The sequence below is a fragment of the Cuculus canorus genome, chromosome Z, assembly GCF_017976375.1.
Source record: "Cuculus canorus isolate bCucCan1 chromosome Z, bCucCan1.pri, whole genome shotgun sequence".
Lineage (NCBI taxonomy): Eukaryota > Metazoa > Chordata > Aves > Cuculiformes > Cuculidae > Cuculus > Cuculus canorus.
The window spans coordinates 42,916,969-42,933,673 of NC_071441.1; the positions used below are offsets into that span (position 1 = coordinate 42,916,969).

At 39.0% G+C, this 16,705-nt stretch overlaps 1 protein-coding gene across 2 annotated transcripts in view; it reads left to right on the forward strand.

Annotated features, from left to right (window-relative positions):
* Window positions 1-13,798, forward strand: part of RAD23B (RAD23 homolog B, nucleotide excision repair protein) — a 34,607-nt gene extending 20,809 nt beyond the window's left edge. Inside the window, exons 6-10 of one of the 2 annotated variants that reach the window (XM_054053813.1) lie at window positions 1,208-1,335; window positions 6,020-6,143; window positions 7,367-7,494; window positions 7,906-8,082; window positions 11,092-13,794. In XM_054053813.1, coding sequence (XP_053909788.1) covers window positions 1,208-1,335; window positions 6,020-6,143; window positions 7,367-7,494; window positions 7,906-8,082; window positions 11,092-11,205 — 671 coding nt within the window. In that variant the 3' untranslated portion in view covers window positions 11,206-13,794. Of the gene's footprint in view, window positions 1-1,207; window positions 1,336-6,019; window positions 6,144-7,366; window positions 7,495-7,905; window positions 8,083-11,091 lie in introns of both variants that reach the window. The other variant, XM_054053814.1, reaches the window with a different exon arrangement.
* Window positions 13,799-16,705: the final 2,907 nt, after the last annotated feature.

Here is a 16,705-nt window from a genome sequence, read left to right on the forward strand (position 1 = left end):
CTCTAGCAGTATTTATTTCCTCTACTTTTTTTTAATCTGGGGTTTGGGGTTTTTTTGTTTGTTTTAGTGTTGTTTGGTTTTAGTTTTGGAGTTTTCTTTTTTGTGGTAATTGTTAATTATTTAACTGTTCTGCCACTAACTTCATGATGTTACAGAGTCAGTAGGAGGGTTCCACTGAGATCAGGAATACCTTTATCCAAGGAAGGAAATGGTATTTTAATGCCTGGGTTTGGGTTTTTTTTCTGGTTTTGCAGAGAAAGGTAACTTGTGAGATGTCACTCAATAACAATTTGTAATGTAATAGTTACTTTTTTTTAATTGTTAAATCTGCTGTCTGCTTTTAAGGAAGGGAGATAAAATGGGTTATGAAAAGAGATAATAATTTTCCTTATTATACCATTAGTGTAATGATCAATTGTCCTTAAATTGCTTCTTCTGTAGTGTTTGTACTCTTTTCTGTTGATGGCTACAGGTGTGGGCCACTTTTAGTCCACTGATGCTCTAAGAGATGAGGAATTTGATGTGATGTATGTCTAGTCAAACATCCATTAATTGAATGACAAAGATTGCTCTCCTGAACCCTCATTGAGGTCTTTGATGACTTTCATAGATATAACTTTTAAGTCTCCTGCCTGATTTGAGTTGGTCCATGCTAAGTTGATTAAATGACTTGTCATCATCACAAACAGGTAGCAATATACAGTTGTAACTTGACCGGTCATCACTGTTTGTTATCTAACCATAGCATAATGTGAAGTCTTTATTTAAGAAAACCTCAATGGCTAACAGTTTAACAGGCAGATTTCTGCCTAGAAAGTTTAGTTTCTAAACTTATGCTGTAGGATACTTTTCTTCATTACATTGGGAATTTAGTATTAGCTCTGAGGATGCCTTTGACCTTAGATGAAAGCATTGAAAGGGAATATTATTTCATTTTTGAGTACAGAAGTATCACAAGTGCTGCTTTTTTCCAATAGAAGTGTGCGTTGTGTTCATTATCTTCTGCCATTCTACTAGTCAAATGCATAATAAAACCACCAGAATGTATTTGGAGTTAAAGAAACAGAACCACGGCAAGTTTAATGTCAGCTATTTTTTAGTCTTCAATGAACAACTCAAATTTGGTAGAATTGAAATTTATCCATTGAAACTTTTCTGTGCTTTCTTTTGCTTGATTCCTTTAAAATGGTGATCATATTACTTCTAGTGACTGGTCAGTCCTATGAGAATATGGTGACTGAGATCATGTCAATGGGCTATGAACGAGAGCAAGTAATTGCAGCACTGAGAGCCAGCTTCAACAATCCTGACAGAGCAGTGGAATACCTTTTAATGGTAAGCAGTTTATTTTACATGCACTCTGTTCTTTTAACTTTTTATTTTGTTCTCAGAAAAGAATAATTTTAACTTTGATTTACTTCTTTTAATAATATCCAATCAGTTAGACTAATCATAGAGGAACAATATCTCTAAGCAGAGCATGTGCGAGTCTGAAATTCATATTTTGAGGGTCAGAATATGTTAGAGGAAATATCAAAGTCATGCCTAGCTACCTCTACAATTTCCTTGCTTTTATTCTTTACTGGTTTGTATGGATATTTATGTAAAGTATTTCAAGTTACAGTGATAGTTTTAGCTGCCAATATCTATCTCAAGAAATGATTTTGTTTGACAATGCAATAGCATTAGCTGTATTTTTGTATTAGTACTTATAACATCACAAAGGCATTTTTTTAAGTTCCAGTTCAACTGGTGTTTTTAAGTTCAGCAGTGTTTTGGAGAAGGAACAATATCTCACTTGATAATTGATGAAGGTGTAGTCCTTCGTCCTTGAACCGTGGTCATGGAAGGAGGTCTCGATTCCAAAAGGCACTATTTCTTTTTCGTTACTCCAGGCATGTACAGGCATTTAAAGTCAGATCTCTTTTTGACCCAAGGATTTCCTAACCCTTAAGTAGGAAGGAGTCCTGTCTTTACTGCAACAAACAGACTGTTAGTTGGAGCCTCTTATTTTGGAAGCTTTTAAGAAATGCTTCTTTACCAAGTGGATGGTCAAGCACTCCAACAGGCTCCCTGCAGAGGTGGTTAATGCTCCATGCCTCTCAGTGTTTGAGAGACATTTTTGGACAATGTCCTTAACAATAATCTTTAGCTTTTGGTCAGCCCTGGAGTGGTCAGGCAGTTGGACTAGGTGATCATTGTAGATACCTTCCAGCTGGAACTCTTTTGTTCTAAGTGTGCACAGTCCTTGAGCTGGGCCTAATGTGATTATTATGTGGACAATGCTGTCAACTAAAAATTGTTCTAGTGCTCAGTTAAACAGTAAGCAGTTGTTTAATCTACCATAAGGCAAAAATAGCCTTTTTGCTGTCCAACAATGTTGACATTCAAAATTAACTGTATGTGAATTGGTATCGTGCTTTATTCTGTTGGATATCTGTATGAACAAGGTACATCTCACTAGTCTTGACTGGTTACAATTATACACAGTCTCAGTTATTTCAAGAGTGATAATTCAAGCTTAAGTAAGAATCATAGGATCATAGAATCGTAGAATGGTTTGGGTTGGAAGGGACTTTAAAGATTATCCAGTTCCAACCTCTCTGCCATGCGCAAGGACCCCTTTCACCAGATCAGGTTGTTTAAGGTCCACCCAGCCTGGCCTTGTACACATCCAGGGAGGGGGCATCCACAACTTCCCTGGGCAACCTGTTCCAGTGCCTCACCATCCTCATCGTGAAGAATTTCTTCCTAATGTCTGATTTAAATCTTCCCCCTTTCAGTTTAAAGCCATTCCCCCTCATTGTTTCACTACATGCCTTTGTAAAAAGTCTCTCCCCAGCTTTCTTTTAGGCCCCTTCAGGTACTGGAAGGCCACTTATGAGGTCTCCTTGGAGCCTTCTCTTCTCCTGGCTGAATGACAACCCCAGCTCTCTCAGTCAGTCCTCACAGCAGAGGTGCTCCAGCCCGCTGATCATCTCTGTGGCCCTCCTCTGGACCCATTCCAGCATTCCATATCCTTCTTGCATTGAGGATTCCAGAACTGGGCACAGTACTTAAGGTGGGGTTTCACAAGAGCATAGGTGAGCGGCAGAACCACCTCCCTCGGCCTGCTGGCCACACTTCTTTTGATGCAGCCCAGGATACGGTTGGCCGCCTGGGCTGAGAGTGCCTTTGGCCAGGTCACATCGAGCTTCTTATCAATCAACATCCCCAAGTCCTTCTGCTCACGGCTGCTCTCAATCACACTGTCCCCCATCTTGTACTGAAACTGTGTGTTGCCCCAGCACAGATGTAGGACCTTGCACTTGGCCGTGTTGAACCTCATGAGGCTCATACAGGCCCACTTCTCCAGCTTTGTCCAGGTCCTCTGGAATGATATCCTGTTCTTCCACTGTGGCAACTGCACCACTCAGCTTACTGTCATCTGCAAACTTGCTGAGGGTGCACTTGATCTTGCTGTCTGTGTCATTGATAAAAATATTAAACTGTACTGGTCCCAATAGGCACCCCTGAGGGATACCAGTTGTGACGGAACTCCATCTGGACTTTGAGCCATTGACCATGCTCTCTGAATATGAAGATGTAACCAATTCCTTATCCACCAAACAGTGCACCCATCAAATCCATCTGTCCAATTGAGAGAGAAGGATGTGGGGAACCACGTCTAAGGCTTAAGTGTTTGCTGTTTGATCTGGACACAGACTGCAATGACAATATATGCCTGTTGAATAGGTGAAATCAACCGGTAATTTCATAAGATTAACCCATGTTCCTAATGATACTTAAATTCCCAAGAATTACTTATTTGATGGGAAAAGATACTTAAGGAATGCTCTGTAAGTCACTGATAAGAAAGAATTGCCTCAGAATTGTCATGAGTGGAATTCTCTTCCCCCTCTGTGGAGGGAGGGATATGTAGCAAGGTGATGAAGCCATATGATGATAATGAAGTGTGTGACAGGAAAAACTTGCATTTTTGACGCTGAAGGGCTTAAATGTGGGTTTGATGATTAGGTGATTTCTACCTTTATGTGCTCCTTATCTCACATGTACGGCAAAGTTTTGCCTGGAGCACCGTCTAGTATTCCCTTCCTAGATGTGGCCTTCATATGAACTGTGTATTTGTCCTTTTTGTTCAGCTGTAGTGATGAAAGTGTTTTGTGAAGAATGTGCTATAGCAAAATTTTTATTCTACATTGTGATATATATATGATGGGTTTGCCCAGCATCTTCATTGTCTGGTTACACTGAGGTTCTATGATTATTTCCATCCACCCTGTTTCTTATATTTTGTGGTTCCCAAACAGAAAGATATCCTCTTCATTTGAGGGAGATTAAATATATTCAGTTATAACACTGCTGCTGCCTTCTCAGAATTATCTGGACCAAATGTGCTGGAATACTGTGGGAAAACAGAATTTTGTGATGTCCTGGAAACTGAGTGGTAGCGATGTCCCAAAATTGGGTTTGTTTACTTGGTATGTGAAATGCCAGTCAAAGCACAGAGTCAAAGTATTCATTTAATTCATGTCTGCGCAGAGGTGAATGCTAGGTGGTGTTCTACAAAGCTAATGCATCACTTGAAGACATTACGATGTATTTATCTTGTTACATGGTTAGTATAAGCCTACCCAAAATTGCACTTGCAGATTATAGGATATCATATATTATTGGCTAAATGTATTTAAGTCAGCCTTGCTTGCTGTGTAAATTATGATGCATGTTCCTTGTGGGTGGAGGGTGACAAGTCCTTTTGGTCTGGAATTGAGTCAGTGGGCACAATTTCCCACTGCCACCTTTATCTTGCCTCTAGTTTCCACAGATTTGTGCTGACTTTGGCAATCACCAGCTTTATGCACCTTCTGGGATGTGTTGTTCCCTTTTTATCAGTCTTTTAGCTCCTCATCAAAGGCAAAGTTGTTAGCAAGCATGCAAAGCAAGCTGGCTTACTCAGTAAATCTCTCCTTCAGTGGTCCTCCTTGTTTACGCAGTTTCTGTTTTGACATACTCGATTGTTCTAATGGCGAACTTCTGCTGCACAGGTATGTTACGAAGAGGATGTTGTATAGTGTTCCCCTTTTAAGGCTGAGTTTAACATAGCTCCTTCCACTATTACTGCTCTCTGGAGTCCGCCTCTTTTGGGCTTGTAGTCTTACAGAAATCTTTTCCTGGTGCCTGTCCCATGCCAGGCTGCTTAAGTTTATAGGCTTCAGGTAGAAGGATGGAAAGGATAAATTTAGTGCAGGAGTTCAGTATGGATGGGGAAGGCATGGTTAGGGCAGGAAGGTTGAAGAGTTCCAATGGTTGTAGGGTAAGTTCTATCTCACTTGTATAACCCACATTCTAATTTACTATAATTTTTCTCTTAGATTTGCCAGTTTCATCCCCCTGAGCCATTAGTTCCTTTGTAAAGTTGTTTGAAAGTGGAAAATAAGCAAAATACAAGTTAGTTTTTAGCTGCTGATATTTGATAACATTACAGGCCTTTTCATACTTGACATACCATAAATAACAGTTGTCACACTGTTGTATTGAGGAAAGCGATCCAAAAACCCATGCTCTTGTATCTCTTCAGTTTCTTACCAGACTGTATGCCATCTGTAATCTCACCGTTAGCATTGTGTACCACAGTTCTGTTGCTGTCACGTTACTTTATTTTCATAACGCTGTAACATATTCTAAGTCTATTTAGTTAAAAACTTTTTCATCGTCAAATATCTTACAACAGGATTCAAAGCAAGTGTTTGTTTATGGAATAAAATATATTTTAATTGATGCATTGCATACTTTACTACCGCACTATACAAATGCCATATATTTCTTGTCAAAAAATAAATTACTCTTTTCACAGTGTTCTCATCCAGTTGTTAATGCATACCTTCCACATCATCTTACTTCGTATTTGCAGTGAAAGTAATAATTTTTTTTTGCCTTTGTTCTGAAAACTATGTAATAACTGCAGTAAAAAAAATACACTTAAGTGTTCTGTAGGTAATTATGTCATCTGTGGCTTTAGGGTATACCAGGAGATAATCAGACTGTGGCTGAACCCCCTCAAGCAGCAAGCACTGGTCCCTCTCAGTCTTCAGCAGTGGCAGCAGCAGTAGCAACTATACCTACAACTACTAGTTCATTAGGAGGTAAGATGGGTTATATTAGAGAGGACGTCATAAACACAGGTGCTCAGGCATTCTCTGCATCAATGAATTTTAGTTTTTGGTGCTTGTGAACTGGTCAAAGTGAATTGGATAAGACCTGTAACATGGAAATTCCTTAAGTGTGGTACTTGCTTGGAACGAATGGCTTGTTGCATGGGATATACCTGGAGTAAAGCATGAAGTCTCTAACTCTTTTTATTTAACAAATTCAAAAAATCAACTACAGTTTTCTTCAAAATAGTTTCCTTGTGAGTTGACATGGCTGCATACAACGCTGCCAATGTTGTATGCAATTCCACGAATCATTTTCTGAAAGGCTGTTGAGAATCTCCATTTTAGCTTTCGCATCTTCTACCAACAAAAAAATGGGTGCCATTGAGGGACCCAACTTGATCTTTGGCAAGAGGCAGAAGTTGCAGGGAGGCAGGTCTGGCGAACAGAGGGGTGCTTAAGGACAGTGATGTTAATAGCTAAGAAAAACTTTAGGGACAAAGTGTTGTGGACTGGCATGTTGTCTTGATTTTAACTTGCTGTACACTTCTGCACACCAACATTTTCCAACTGAGAGTAAGAAAATGTCTGAATTTGAGCACATATCAGCCTGTACTGAGTGAAGCAATCAAATTGAGCCTTGTCTCACTGTGACAGGCTAGAATGTGCTCTGTAACCATCTCTTTTTCTCTCCCCTCCCAGTCTTGGTTCCTGAGCTATAGGGTTAGTCTCACGTTGTCCATAAGGAGAGAATGGGGAGAATGGGGTGTTACAGAGCACTTCTGACACTGCTGCATTCAAAGCAGTAACTAACAGTATTGGATTTATGGGAACTCAAAGACTCCTGCCCTGTTGCAGGAGCTAGGGAACTCTGTTGTAGGCGTAGAGACAAGACAATAGACTGGGTAGGTGTCTGAATGAAGTTACTCAGAGATGAGACGTAAAGAGGAAAGGTCTGGTGATCAAGGAGACAAGGCTGTTGGATCTTAAGAGAATGCTGGTTGAAAAGAAAGTGTATTGTTTAACCTTAGTATAAAGAACTCTTGCTTGAAGCTAGAATAAGTTACTGTGAGGAAGAAAGCTCTTCTGTTCTTTGGTGAATGGTATATTGTCCATGTCAATGTCTTTTCTATCTACAATTACAGTGTAGGTATGTATTTTATTAAGAGTCTTGGTAACTTTTTAAAAAACATGTTATCTCATTGATTTTTCAGGACATCCACTTGAGTTTTTACGAAATCAGCCTCAGTTCCAGCAGATGAGACAAATTATTCAACAAAATCCTTCTCTGTTGCCAGCATTGCTACAGCAGATTGGACGGGAAAACCCTCAACTGCTGCAGGTGAATCCTGAAACAACAAAATGATGCTGCTAATTTTGATTTAGCTTTACAAGAAACTGGTATGTTTATGTTAACTGAGATAGTGTGTTAATAGAAGTTACAATATTCTTTTGTTTGCTTGTCAGCAAACGTATGTATTGAACGTATTTTTTATGATATTAGAAATGAGTCTGAGTTCTTTTTATGACTAGAGATGCAAAAGGGCATCAAGAAGACGGAAGGGTCACTGCAACTGAACTGAAACATGAAATTGCATTTCTCATGGTTGGATTTAATAATTTTTCTGTATGTGATTTTTACATATTCTTTTGACTACTTAATTCAATGAAAGTAAGTGTTCTTACTTGCCTGTAGGCAGGCTTAAACATGCTTTATTTCAGTATATTTATTTTATTCTCCTTTGCGTCACAGCAAATAAGCCAACACCAGGAACACTTTATTCATATGCTGAATGAGCCAGTTCTAGAGTCCCGCCAAGGTTTAAGTGGCAGTGATGATGGTGCTGGCACTGGAGGAGTGGCTGAAGCTGGAAATGGCCACATGAACTACATTCAAGTAACACCTCAGGAAAAAGAAGCTATAGAAAGGGTAAGCCTTTCTTTTTGGAAATGTTGCTTAGCTGTTGTTGTAGGGTATTTACTCTGGTGCATGCTTAAGACATGCATTAACTTAAACTTTATTTACGCTCAGTAGTTCTGCATAATTTTTGATATCGCACGCTTGTTATTTCATAGCTGTTGTAGTCTTGTTCCGGATCGCATCTCTTCTTGCTTGCCACTGAGTCTAAAATCTGTTGACTGTCTTACTTAGAAGATGCAAAGTTTTTAAGTGATATAAGGCCTTCTGTAATTATTGATTGAATGTGTTTCCCTCGGGAATAGGAACTTGGGCAGTAATTTCTCTTGCAAAAGCATGAGGTGGTACTGTTCTAGATCATGCTGTGATAGGTTTCCAGGTATGAAGGTGTGTCTGCATGAGGAGTGTTTGCGAAGTACTTGGATAGTGGATAGTAAAGAGCTCTCCTAGTTAAGTAGATTAGTTGAAGTTGCTACTTAACTAATTTATTTGTCTGTCCAGGAGAATTAGTTAATTACAGCTTTCTAAAAATACAGGTAAACATGTCTGTAAGAATACACTGGGGGGCAGTATATTGCATTCATAAATACTATGTGTAAAACAGACTATATATGGATTTGTGAAGATAGCAAAGCCTCTGAGGTTTTTCTTAGATTGCAAAGACTTACGTTATACTGTGTTATTGTTTTCTATGTCAAAGACAGTCTTTTTCAGCTGCAAAACAAAAGGTTATGTAAAAATCATCAGAAAAGAAGAATTCTAATACAGGTGTCCTGGTCCCCCACAACATCCTTCTCTCTAAATCGGAGTGATATGGATTTGATGGGTGGACAGTACAGTGGATAAGAAACTGGTTGGATGGTCGTATTCAAAGAGTAGTGGTCAGTGGCTCAAAGTCCAGATGGAGATCCATGATGAGTGGTGTCCCTCGGAGGTCCATATTGGGACCGATCCTCTTTTAATATCTTTATCAATGATATTGACAGCGAGATTGAGTGCACCCTCAGCAACTTTGCAGATGACACCAAGCTGAGTCATGTAGTTGCCACACTAGAATGATGGGATGTCATCCAGAGAGATCTGGACAGACTGGAGAAGTGGGCCTGTGTGAACCTCACGAGGCTCAACAAGGTGAAATGCAAGGTCCTGCACCTGGGTCAGGGCAATCCCCATTTTCAATACGCCATGGGAGATGATGTGATTGAGAGCAGCCCTACAGAGAAGGGCTTGGGGGTGCTGGTCAATGAGAAGCTCAACATGAGCTGGCAGTGTACGCTCGCAGCCCAGAAGGCCGACTGTATCCTGGGCTGCATCAAAAGAAGCGTGGCCAGCAGGTCGAGGGAAGTGATTCTGCCCCTCTATTCCTCTGGAGAGACCTCCTCTGGAATACTGTGTCCAGTTCTGGAACAGATGATGCTGTGGTGACAGCATGAGCATCTTGCTAAATGAAGAGCTGGAAACTGGTAGCCAAGGTGTAGTGCTGTGGCACTTTGCCTCACAAAGAGGCTGGAAACAGGGCTGGGTTCTGGGGCAGATTTAGACTAGACATTAGGAAGAATTTCTTCATCATGAGACTGGTGAGACACTGGCATATGTTGCCCAGGGAAGTTTTGGCTGCTCCATCCCTGGAGGTGTTCAAGGCCAGGTTGGATGGGGTCTTGGGCAGCCTGATCTAGTGGGATGTGTCTGCCCATGGCAGATGGGGTGGAATTAGGTGGTCCTGCCCCAACTCATTATCATGTCTTCTCTTAGGATGAGTGGGTTCTCACAGTGTGTTTCTTTTGTAACCAAGGCTATCTTTTTGCAGAAGAGATGGCTTTAAAATGAGATATCAAAAAACTATATTTACCTGGTCTAGTGGGAGGTGTCCATGCCATGGCATGGGGGTTGGAACTAGGTGATCTTTAAGGTCCCTTCCAACCCAAAATAATCTGTGATTCTATGATTCCATGTCATTTCTCTAGATCTGAAGGAAACTGACAGTTTGGTAAAATTAGACTAACAAAACTGTGTGCCTGTGTACATCTTGACAGGTCACCCTTTTGGTCGCTGTATTTCCTTCCAAATCCATTTTATGCAGTAGTGCATTACCTCTACAAAATGTTCCACAACCTGACAGAGAGCAGTATGCTGCTCCTCCTTTCATGAAAGACACACCTCAAAACTTAAGTATCTTAGTACTACAACTGGCACATTCACACTGTTTATAAGGATGAAACTAAAGCTAAGAATGGTTGATAAGGGGTAATAGGACATAATTTCTTACAGAGATTTGATCTGCCCTATATGTAAAAGGGCTTGTTGGTGCTGTGAGGATTTTAAGAACATCTCCACATGGTTGTATGTACTTGCCTTTGGTTAAAACAAAGATCGGTTTGCTGAATGTCTTTACATGCAAGAGAACCCCATTTCCCTAGGCATAGTAATAAGCTCTTCTCTACTGTTCTCATCCCCTGTTGTCACTGTGTCCCAGACATTAATTAGTTCCTTGACTAAGAAACAGATTATTTACTTCTCATGGCTGCGATGTATAGTCATTCCTTTAAAAAGTGAAAGTCCAGTTGAAACAAGTATAAGTGTGGCTTAACGTGATGTGTTGGGCTACCTGCCACTGATCACACTCTGGGACCTTCTGCTTCAGGCAACTTTTATTAAAAAAAACTGAGCTTTGTATGATTAATAGTTTATAACAGGCATTGGGGTTTTTTTCTGCAGCAGTGGAATGTGTCCTGATATTACTGTCACCCCAGTCTGTAATTTACTGTGGCAGGGAAAGAGAAGTGTCATGGGTTTATGGTGTTCCATCAGTCTTGTCCAAATCACATTTCCAAATGAGAATTCTATATGGTAAAGGCAGAAGCAACACCTTCATATTCCTTGCTCATTAAAGGCTGTATTGAGCTAGGCAGCAATGTTTGTTTCAAGAAGGCAGTAACTGCTTAAGTGGCATCTCAAGATAGTAGACATACTAAGAAGCTTAATGTACAAAATGCGCTTCCTAAATGTGTTTCTTTTCTTCAGTTAAAGGCATTAGGATTTCCTGAAGGACTTGTGATACAGGCGTATTTTGCTTGTGAGAAGAATGAAAACTTGGCTGCCAACTTTCTTCTACAACAGAACTTTGATGAAGATTGAGAGACATTTTTTTATTTCACACCTCACACCAGTGCATTACACTAACTTTATTCACTGGATTGTCGGGGATATTTCAGCTTATATTCATAATACTTGGTGTATGGTGTATGGGGAAGTGGAGAGAAGAGAATATAGAAGAGAAAGCAGCAAAGATGTCTGTTTTAAATTAGCAGATGCAGAAAATCACACAGTGTAAATTAATATACAACTAAAAATCAGCTTCTGCAGTTAATTAGTTTCTTCTATAAACTGTAGGTAAATTTTTTTAGGTTTTCATTCTTACTGTGCTTGTTGCAAAAAAATATATTGTAATGCCCTGCTTCACATTTCTTTTTACTTGACATTGGTATTGCAAGTAGCCCATGCTATCTAGGTTCTACAGTTTATATTTCATGGCAACACTGGATAGCAGCTTTGTGAAACCTGAAAGATCTGAGCAAACATAAACATGAATGCCAAGATATGGGTAGTTATTTTGCTTTTTCAGATTGATAAAGTGGTACAAGAAGCACAGTATTTTGTTCAAAGTTGCAGTAAATCAGGGTTGGGTTTTTTTTCCAAAATGAAACCCCATTTCAGTTAAAAGTACCACTCCCTCTTTTGCCCCCTCAAATTATCTGAGAAGTTACATACATACAGGTAAAATTATTCTACTGTTTACGTTTTTTCTTGTGGAGAAGATTGATACATATCTAATTTCTTTTCAATGTTATATTGCAGTAAAAGTTTTAAAACCAATAGATTGCATGTTTGGTTTTGTTATATGCGCTCTTGCGAATTCAGTAAGCTTTTCTGCCAGCAAACAAAGTGCAAGCTTCATTTTTGTCCACTGCAATGAGACTTGACCAAATAAAATTTCACCTTCCTGCCATTGAACCAGCTTTTACAGTACAGCTGTAAACATGTGAAGACATTGGTGTTCTTTTACTCTTGTAATGGTTGTAATGTTGAAGCTGTTTCTGTTCAGTAGGGACTTTTTTTGGATTAATTCACTTGATGAGGAAGAGGAGTTGATAACTTGAGATATCAAGCAAGTAATGAAATTACTCCAACGAAGAAGAATCTGCACGCATATGTTTTTATTGAAAATAAGCTCTGATTATATAGAGTTTTTAATATTACAACTTGGTACCTGTTTGTTATTTGTTTTGTCATCATAAAATGTAACAATCTTCCTTTTAATATACATTGACCTTTAGACAATTTTGCCCGTTATTGCAATGCTAACAATGAAAACAAATTCTAATTTCATCTAAAACTATCGTATGTAGCACTTCCTGAACAGAGCTTGGGGATGTTTTGAGTTTTTACTTTTGTACTCCAATTATGTGAATTATAAATTTATCTTTACAGTAGCCAATAAAATATTATTAGTACTACAACACTGAGCTGTTTTACCACTAATGATGTTAATGATTCAGTGGTACAACTAAAGAATGATTTTCTGCTTAGTTTGTGTATCAGTGTCTTTAATTACTACTTAAGTTCAAAGTACAAGTTAAGTTTCTGAGAAAAAAGAGCGAGAAAGACTGAAACATTTCTATTTGTATTTTGTTTCTTCATTGTTTGGCTATAGTCTGTTAAATGATTATCTGCACAAAATAGTGAAATGTATTAAAGCCTTTTTCTTTCTATCCTTACATGTTTATGGTGATTTTCTAGATAATGTGTAATTCAATTGTTTAGATTTTATTCTTTTAAAATTTCATAGGTGTATAGCATCTAAATCATCAGTAGCACAATCCAAATCTGTCAGTAGAAGGTGTGATATTGCTAAATGGAAAATATCTTTCATGCTGCTTTCATTTTAGAGAAGGGAATTTTAACACCAAAGTCAGCCAGTAGACTTCAGCTAAATAAGAGTGTCAGTGTATTTATGGACTGGAAGAGATGGATTTTGATTTAACACCCTGCAGGCAAAAAAGGGGCTATTTGTTACCTGTAAAGGGCCAGCTGCCAGGTACTTGAAAAATGCTGAATTGATAAAAGGACTCATTGAATGTCCTTTACTACATAGCAAGTACCTAACTAAGACAAAAACTTCTAATTTGTGTGAGTCTTCCGTACTGATCAAACTGGTATCAGAAGTAACCATTCCTTCTTTAGGGTGATGGAGAGTAAAGGAAGAATGTGGGTGTCTCAGTCTGTTCCCTCCAATTTTTGTTCTGAAATGTTTGCTTATTATAAATCTGTTTGAATTAAAGACCATTCAGCTTGATCTTTCTAAAAAAGCTAATACTTTTGGTTATTTGTAACTTGTCTGCTGTCTACTAGGGAGGGTTTATAGCTGCTGTGGCGGAAGCCTTACGAGTAATTCAGTTCGCATTTTTTAGCAGTGGAACAGTGTTTTTATGACTGCTGATGAATGACAGGTGTTTGACCTTACATGCTAGCAAAAACATACCTGTTGAATAGTGGGATACTTGCCAGGGAGAATCATACACCTTTTTGTAGTTTCAGCCAAAAGGCAAGAAGGTGTGGAACTTGTGTGGTGCTGAGAAGGTAAGTGTGACCTAAATAAGCTGAAAAAGTTGCCTGCATGTGCTGTCCCTCATCTTCTACCAAGTACTACCAGGAACTGTCTACATAGAGTGCTTTTAAGCTTCTTTGCTGCAGATCTCTTAGGGATTTGGGGAGCAGTCTCCTTGGGGTTTTGTGAACAGTAGTGAGGAAAAACAAGTATTTCTTCCTAGATTTTGGTAGTGGAGTCCTTACTTTTGTTGTAAAGCTTCTAAGTATCTGCTTAGTGAAAAGCTATTTATGATGCACAATTGGAATTAAATAATTACTCTGAACTTGTATTAATTCTATAGTTGTCTGTTTTCTGTCCTCTATACACCTGTATTTTAATGCTATGGTTCATTAATTAACCTTCTCTGTTATCCTTTTACGAATCTAGCTGAAACCCAAAAGAGGTGCTTTTTTCTTACCACGCTAAGAGAACTGTTTGGGAATGAGAGGTAATCACTCATGAAGTCAAACTGTAGCTCTGATTTTGAAGTGTCAGGTTGAACTTTACTTTCAGAATACACATCAGTGTGTGAAATGGGGGGGGTTACAAAGCCAAGTTCTCAAATAGTGTTTGAGGCAGATCTGTTTGCCATCCCGGGGAGGGATTCATTGCTGTCCTTGTAATGTGAAGCATTTGACTCAGAAAAATTGCAGCAGCTACAAATGAAAAGAGGAGGCAATGTCTCCCAAGTGTCTATGGATCTGTAGAATTTTTCAAGATCTTCTAAATCTAGGTACGTATTTTTGATTATATGTTTGAATTAAGCATGCTCTTCCCTCCCCCGTCCCTTGTCTTTACCCTAAATCTCCTTTTCCTTTCCCCTTCACTGTTGGAGGAGGTATGTAAGATGCAAACTGAGTGCTATGAGCTCCTATTTGGGAAGAGAAGAACAAGATTTCAGAGGCAGCAGTTGAGGTGTTGAATAAGGAAATGGTCAGTCTTCTATGTGGAATAAAAAAAACAAACAGAGTGGTGAATACCTAGGATGGACTTTTCCTCTTTAGGGTGGTTAGGTTGAGAGGAAGAGTCTGCATCTGGAAGAGGTGTTTGTGAAAAAGTATGCCTGAAAGAGTTACAGGGTATGTTGCAGGTTCAGAGGAATGGAGTGGTTGTGGCATGACCAAATTGGGAGTTAGGTAACGAACTAAATGTCTAGATAAACAACAGTTTGATCTATCAAGAAATCGGGAATCAGATAAACATTTATATTCAAGGAGACTTCAAAGTCAAAGAAGTGGTGGGTTCTGTTTCAGCCAATAGATCTTTAGTCTAGCAGTTTGCTTCTAAAAACAGCTCTAACCCAGAGCAGTAAGTTAAAATAAGAGGAGAGCAATAGAAAGAAACAAGGCAGTTTGTACCTTGACATAAATCACACAGACAACATTTAGTTCTTGGGTAGTGTTAACAGCACTGAGATTCTTCTGCTTAAAGGTGAAGAAAAAAAAGAATTTAATTTTTACTTCTCGCTGTGATTTACATTAAGGCCTGATCTGCTCTTTCAGCCTCTTCAAGTAGGCTTTGTACTTTCAAGTGAGAGAAATGAGTCGTCCACCTTCAGTGTGCATTTCATTGTAATAATGATGTTTGCTTTATTTGTATCTCCATGTAAAATATCAAATTCACTTTTGGTAAATGGCAGGATTATGCAGCATACCGATGGAGCTATGCTGCAAAGTTCATTTGGACAACTGTTTATGGTGGGATTATGTCTCGAGTGAAAATGTAATTCATGACCCATGAGTACATTTCTTAAACTGTAAACTGTGGCCTGTGGGAAGCTGCCGCAAAAACTAGGAATACTCAGTCTCAGAGGAGCATCAGGGTTAATATGAGAAGCTATTAGAATATATGAAATATGGCTATGAATCAACATTTTTTTGAGCTGCAGTAAGAAATTAAGTTCTTGCAAATTAAGAATATGTAGCTGTATTAGCTTTCACAGTTCCCAGAATTTGAAGTAACTGGCTCACGGGTTCACAAATATTAAGGAGGTAAAATACACAAAAGACCATTTTCTACACCTAGTTAAAGTGTGTGTGCAGTGCCTAGGTTACTGATCAAAACTGGTGGCAAATGCACATTCCTAAAACATTTATTCTCAGTTTGCTGTGAAGAAGAGTGATAGGTGTAGGATAGTGGAATGAAGAGCTATTATTGCGGAATGCAGTTGTTTGGCATGACTGTCTACGAGAGAGACATGTAAGTAGTATTCAGTGGTGGCTTTGCTGCTGCTGCTAGCAACGAGAGTAGCCTTGTGTTCTGAAGTCAGTTCAGAATTTGCTTTGCTTCAGAGTTGTTGGAAATTATCTGTTGCTTTGCAGGCTCTTTAAAGAGTCACCTTTGTCACAGTATTCTCTACAGTGCTTAAAGAAGAGGCTAGTTGAAAGCTAAGAATGCAAGTCACGAGTACTGAGGTGGTCACAGACTTCTTCTTTAAGTGAATAAGACCTGAGCCTTTTTTGGGAAAAAGTTGTGTCACTTTAGCATTGTGACGCAAAGTGAGGCTGAAGTTGAAGTTGTGCGTTTGATGCACTGTATCTGGTGTTCGTGCCATCAGGAGGCAGGCATAAGGTGGTGGTTTTGGTGAGAGAGAAATACCCTGGTGGAAGCTAGTGTGGCAAGAAAAATAGGTTTCACTAATGGGGCTTCTAGTGCAAGGGCAGAATTCTGCCATCTTAGTATTACAATTTTGAAATTGAAGACACTGATGCTGCAGTCTTTTTTCATGGTTGCAGTGCTGGAGTTTGTGGTGGTTTTAGTGTGCTGTATTATACGTTAATAAGGCTTAACATGCCCTAATAATACCTTTTGAATGTCTTATTTTGAAGTGATTGAACTGTGCCTACATAAATAGTTGTCTTTGTCATAAGATGTTATTTGCATGACTGTCATTTGCAGGTGGAGAAACTTCAAGCTTGTCATCATCTTAGTCATTCCAGCTGGAAAAACACTCACTACTTGGCTGTTACATCATCTTCATAGCCTGCA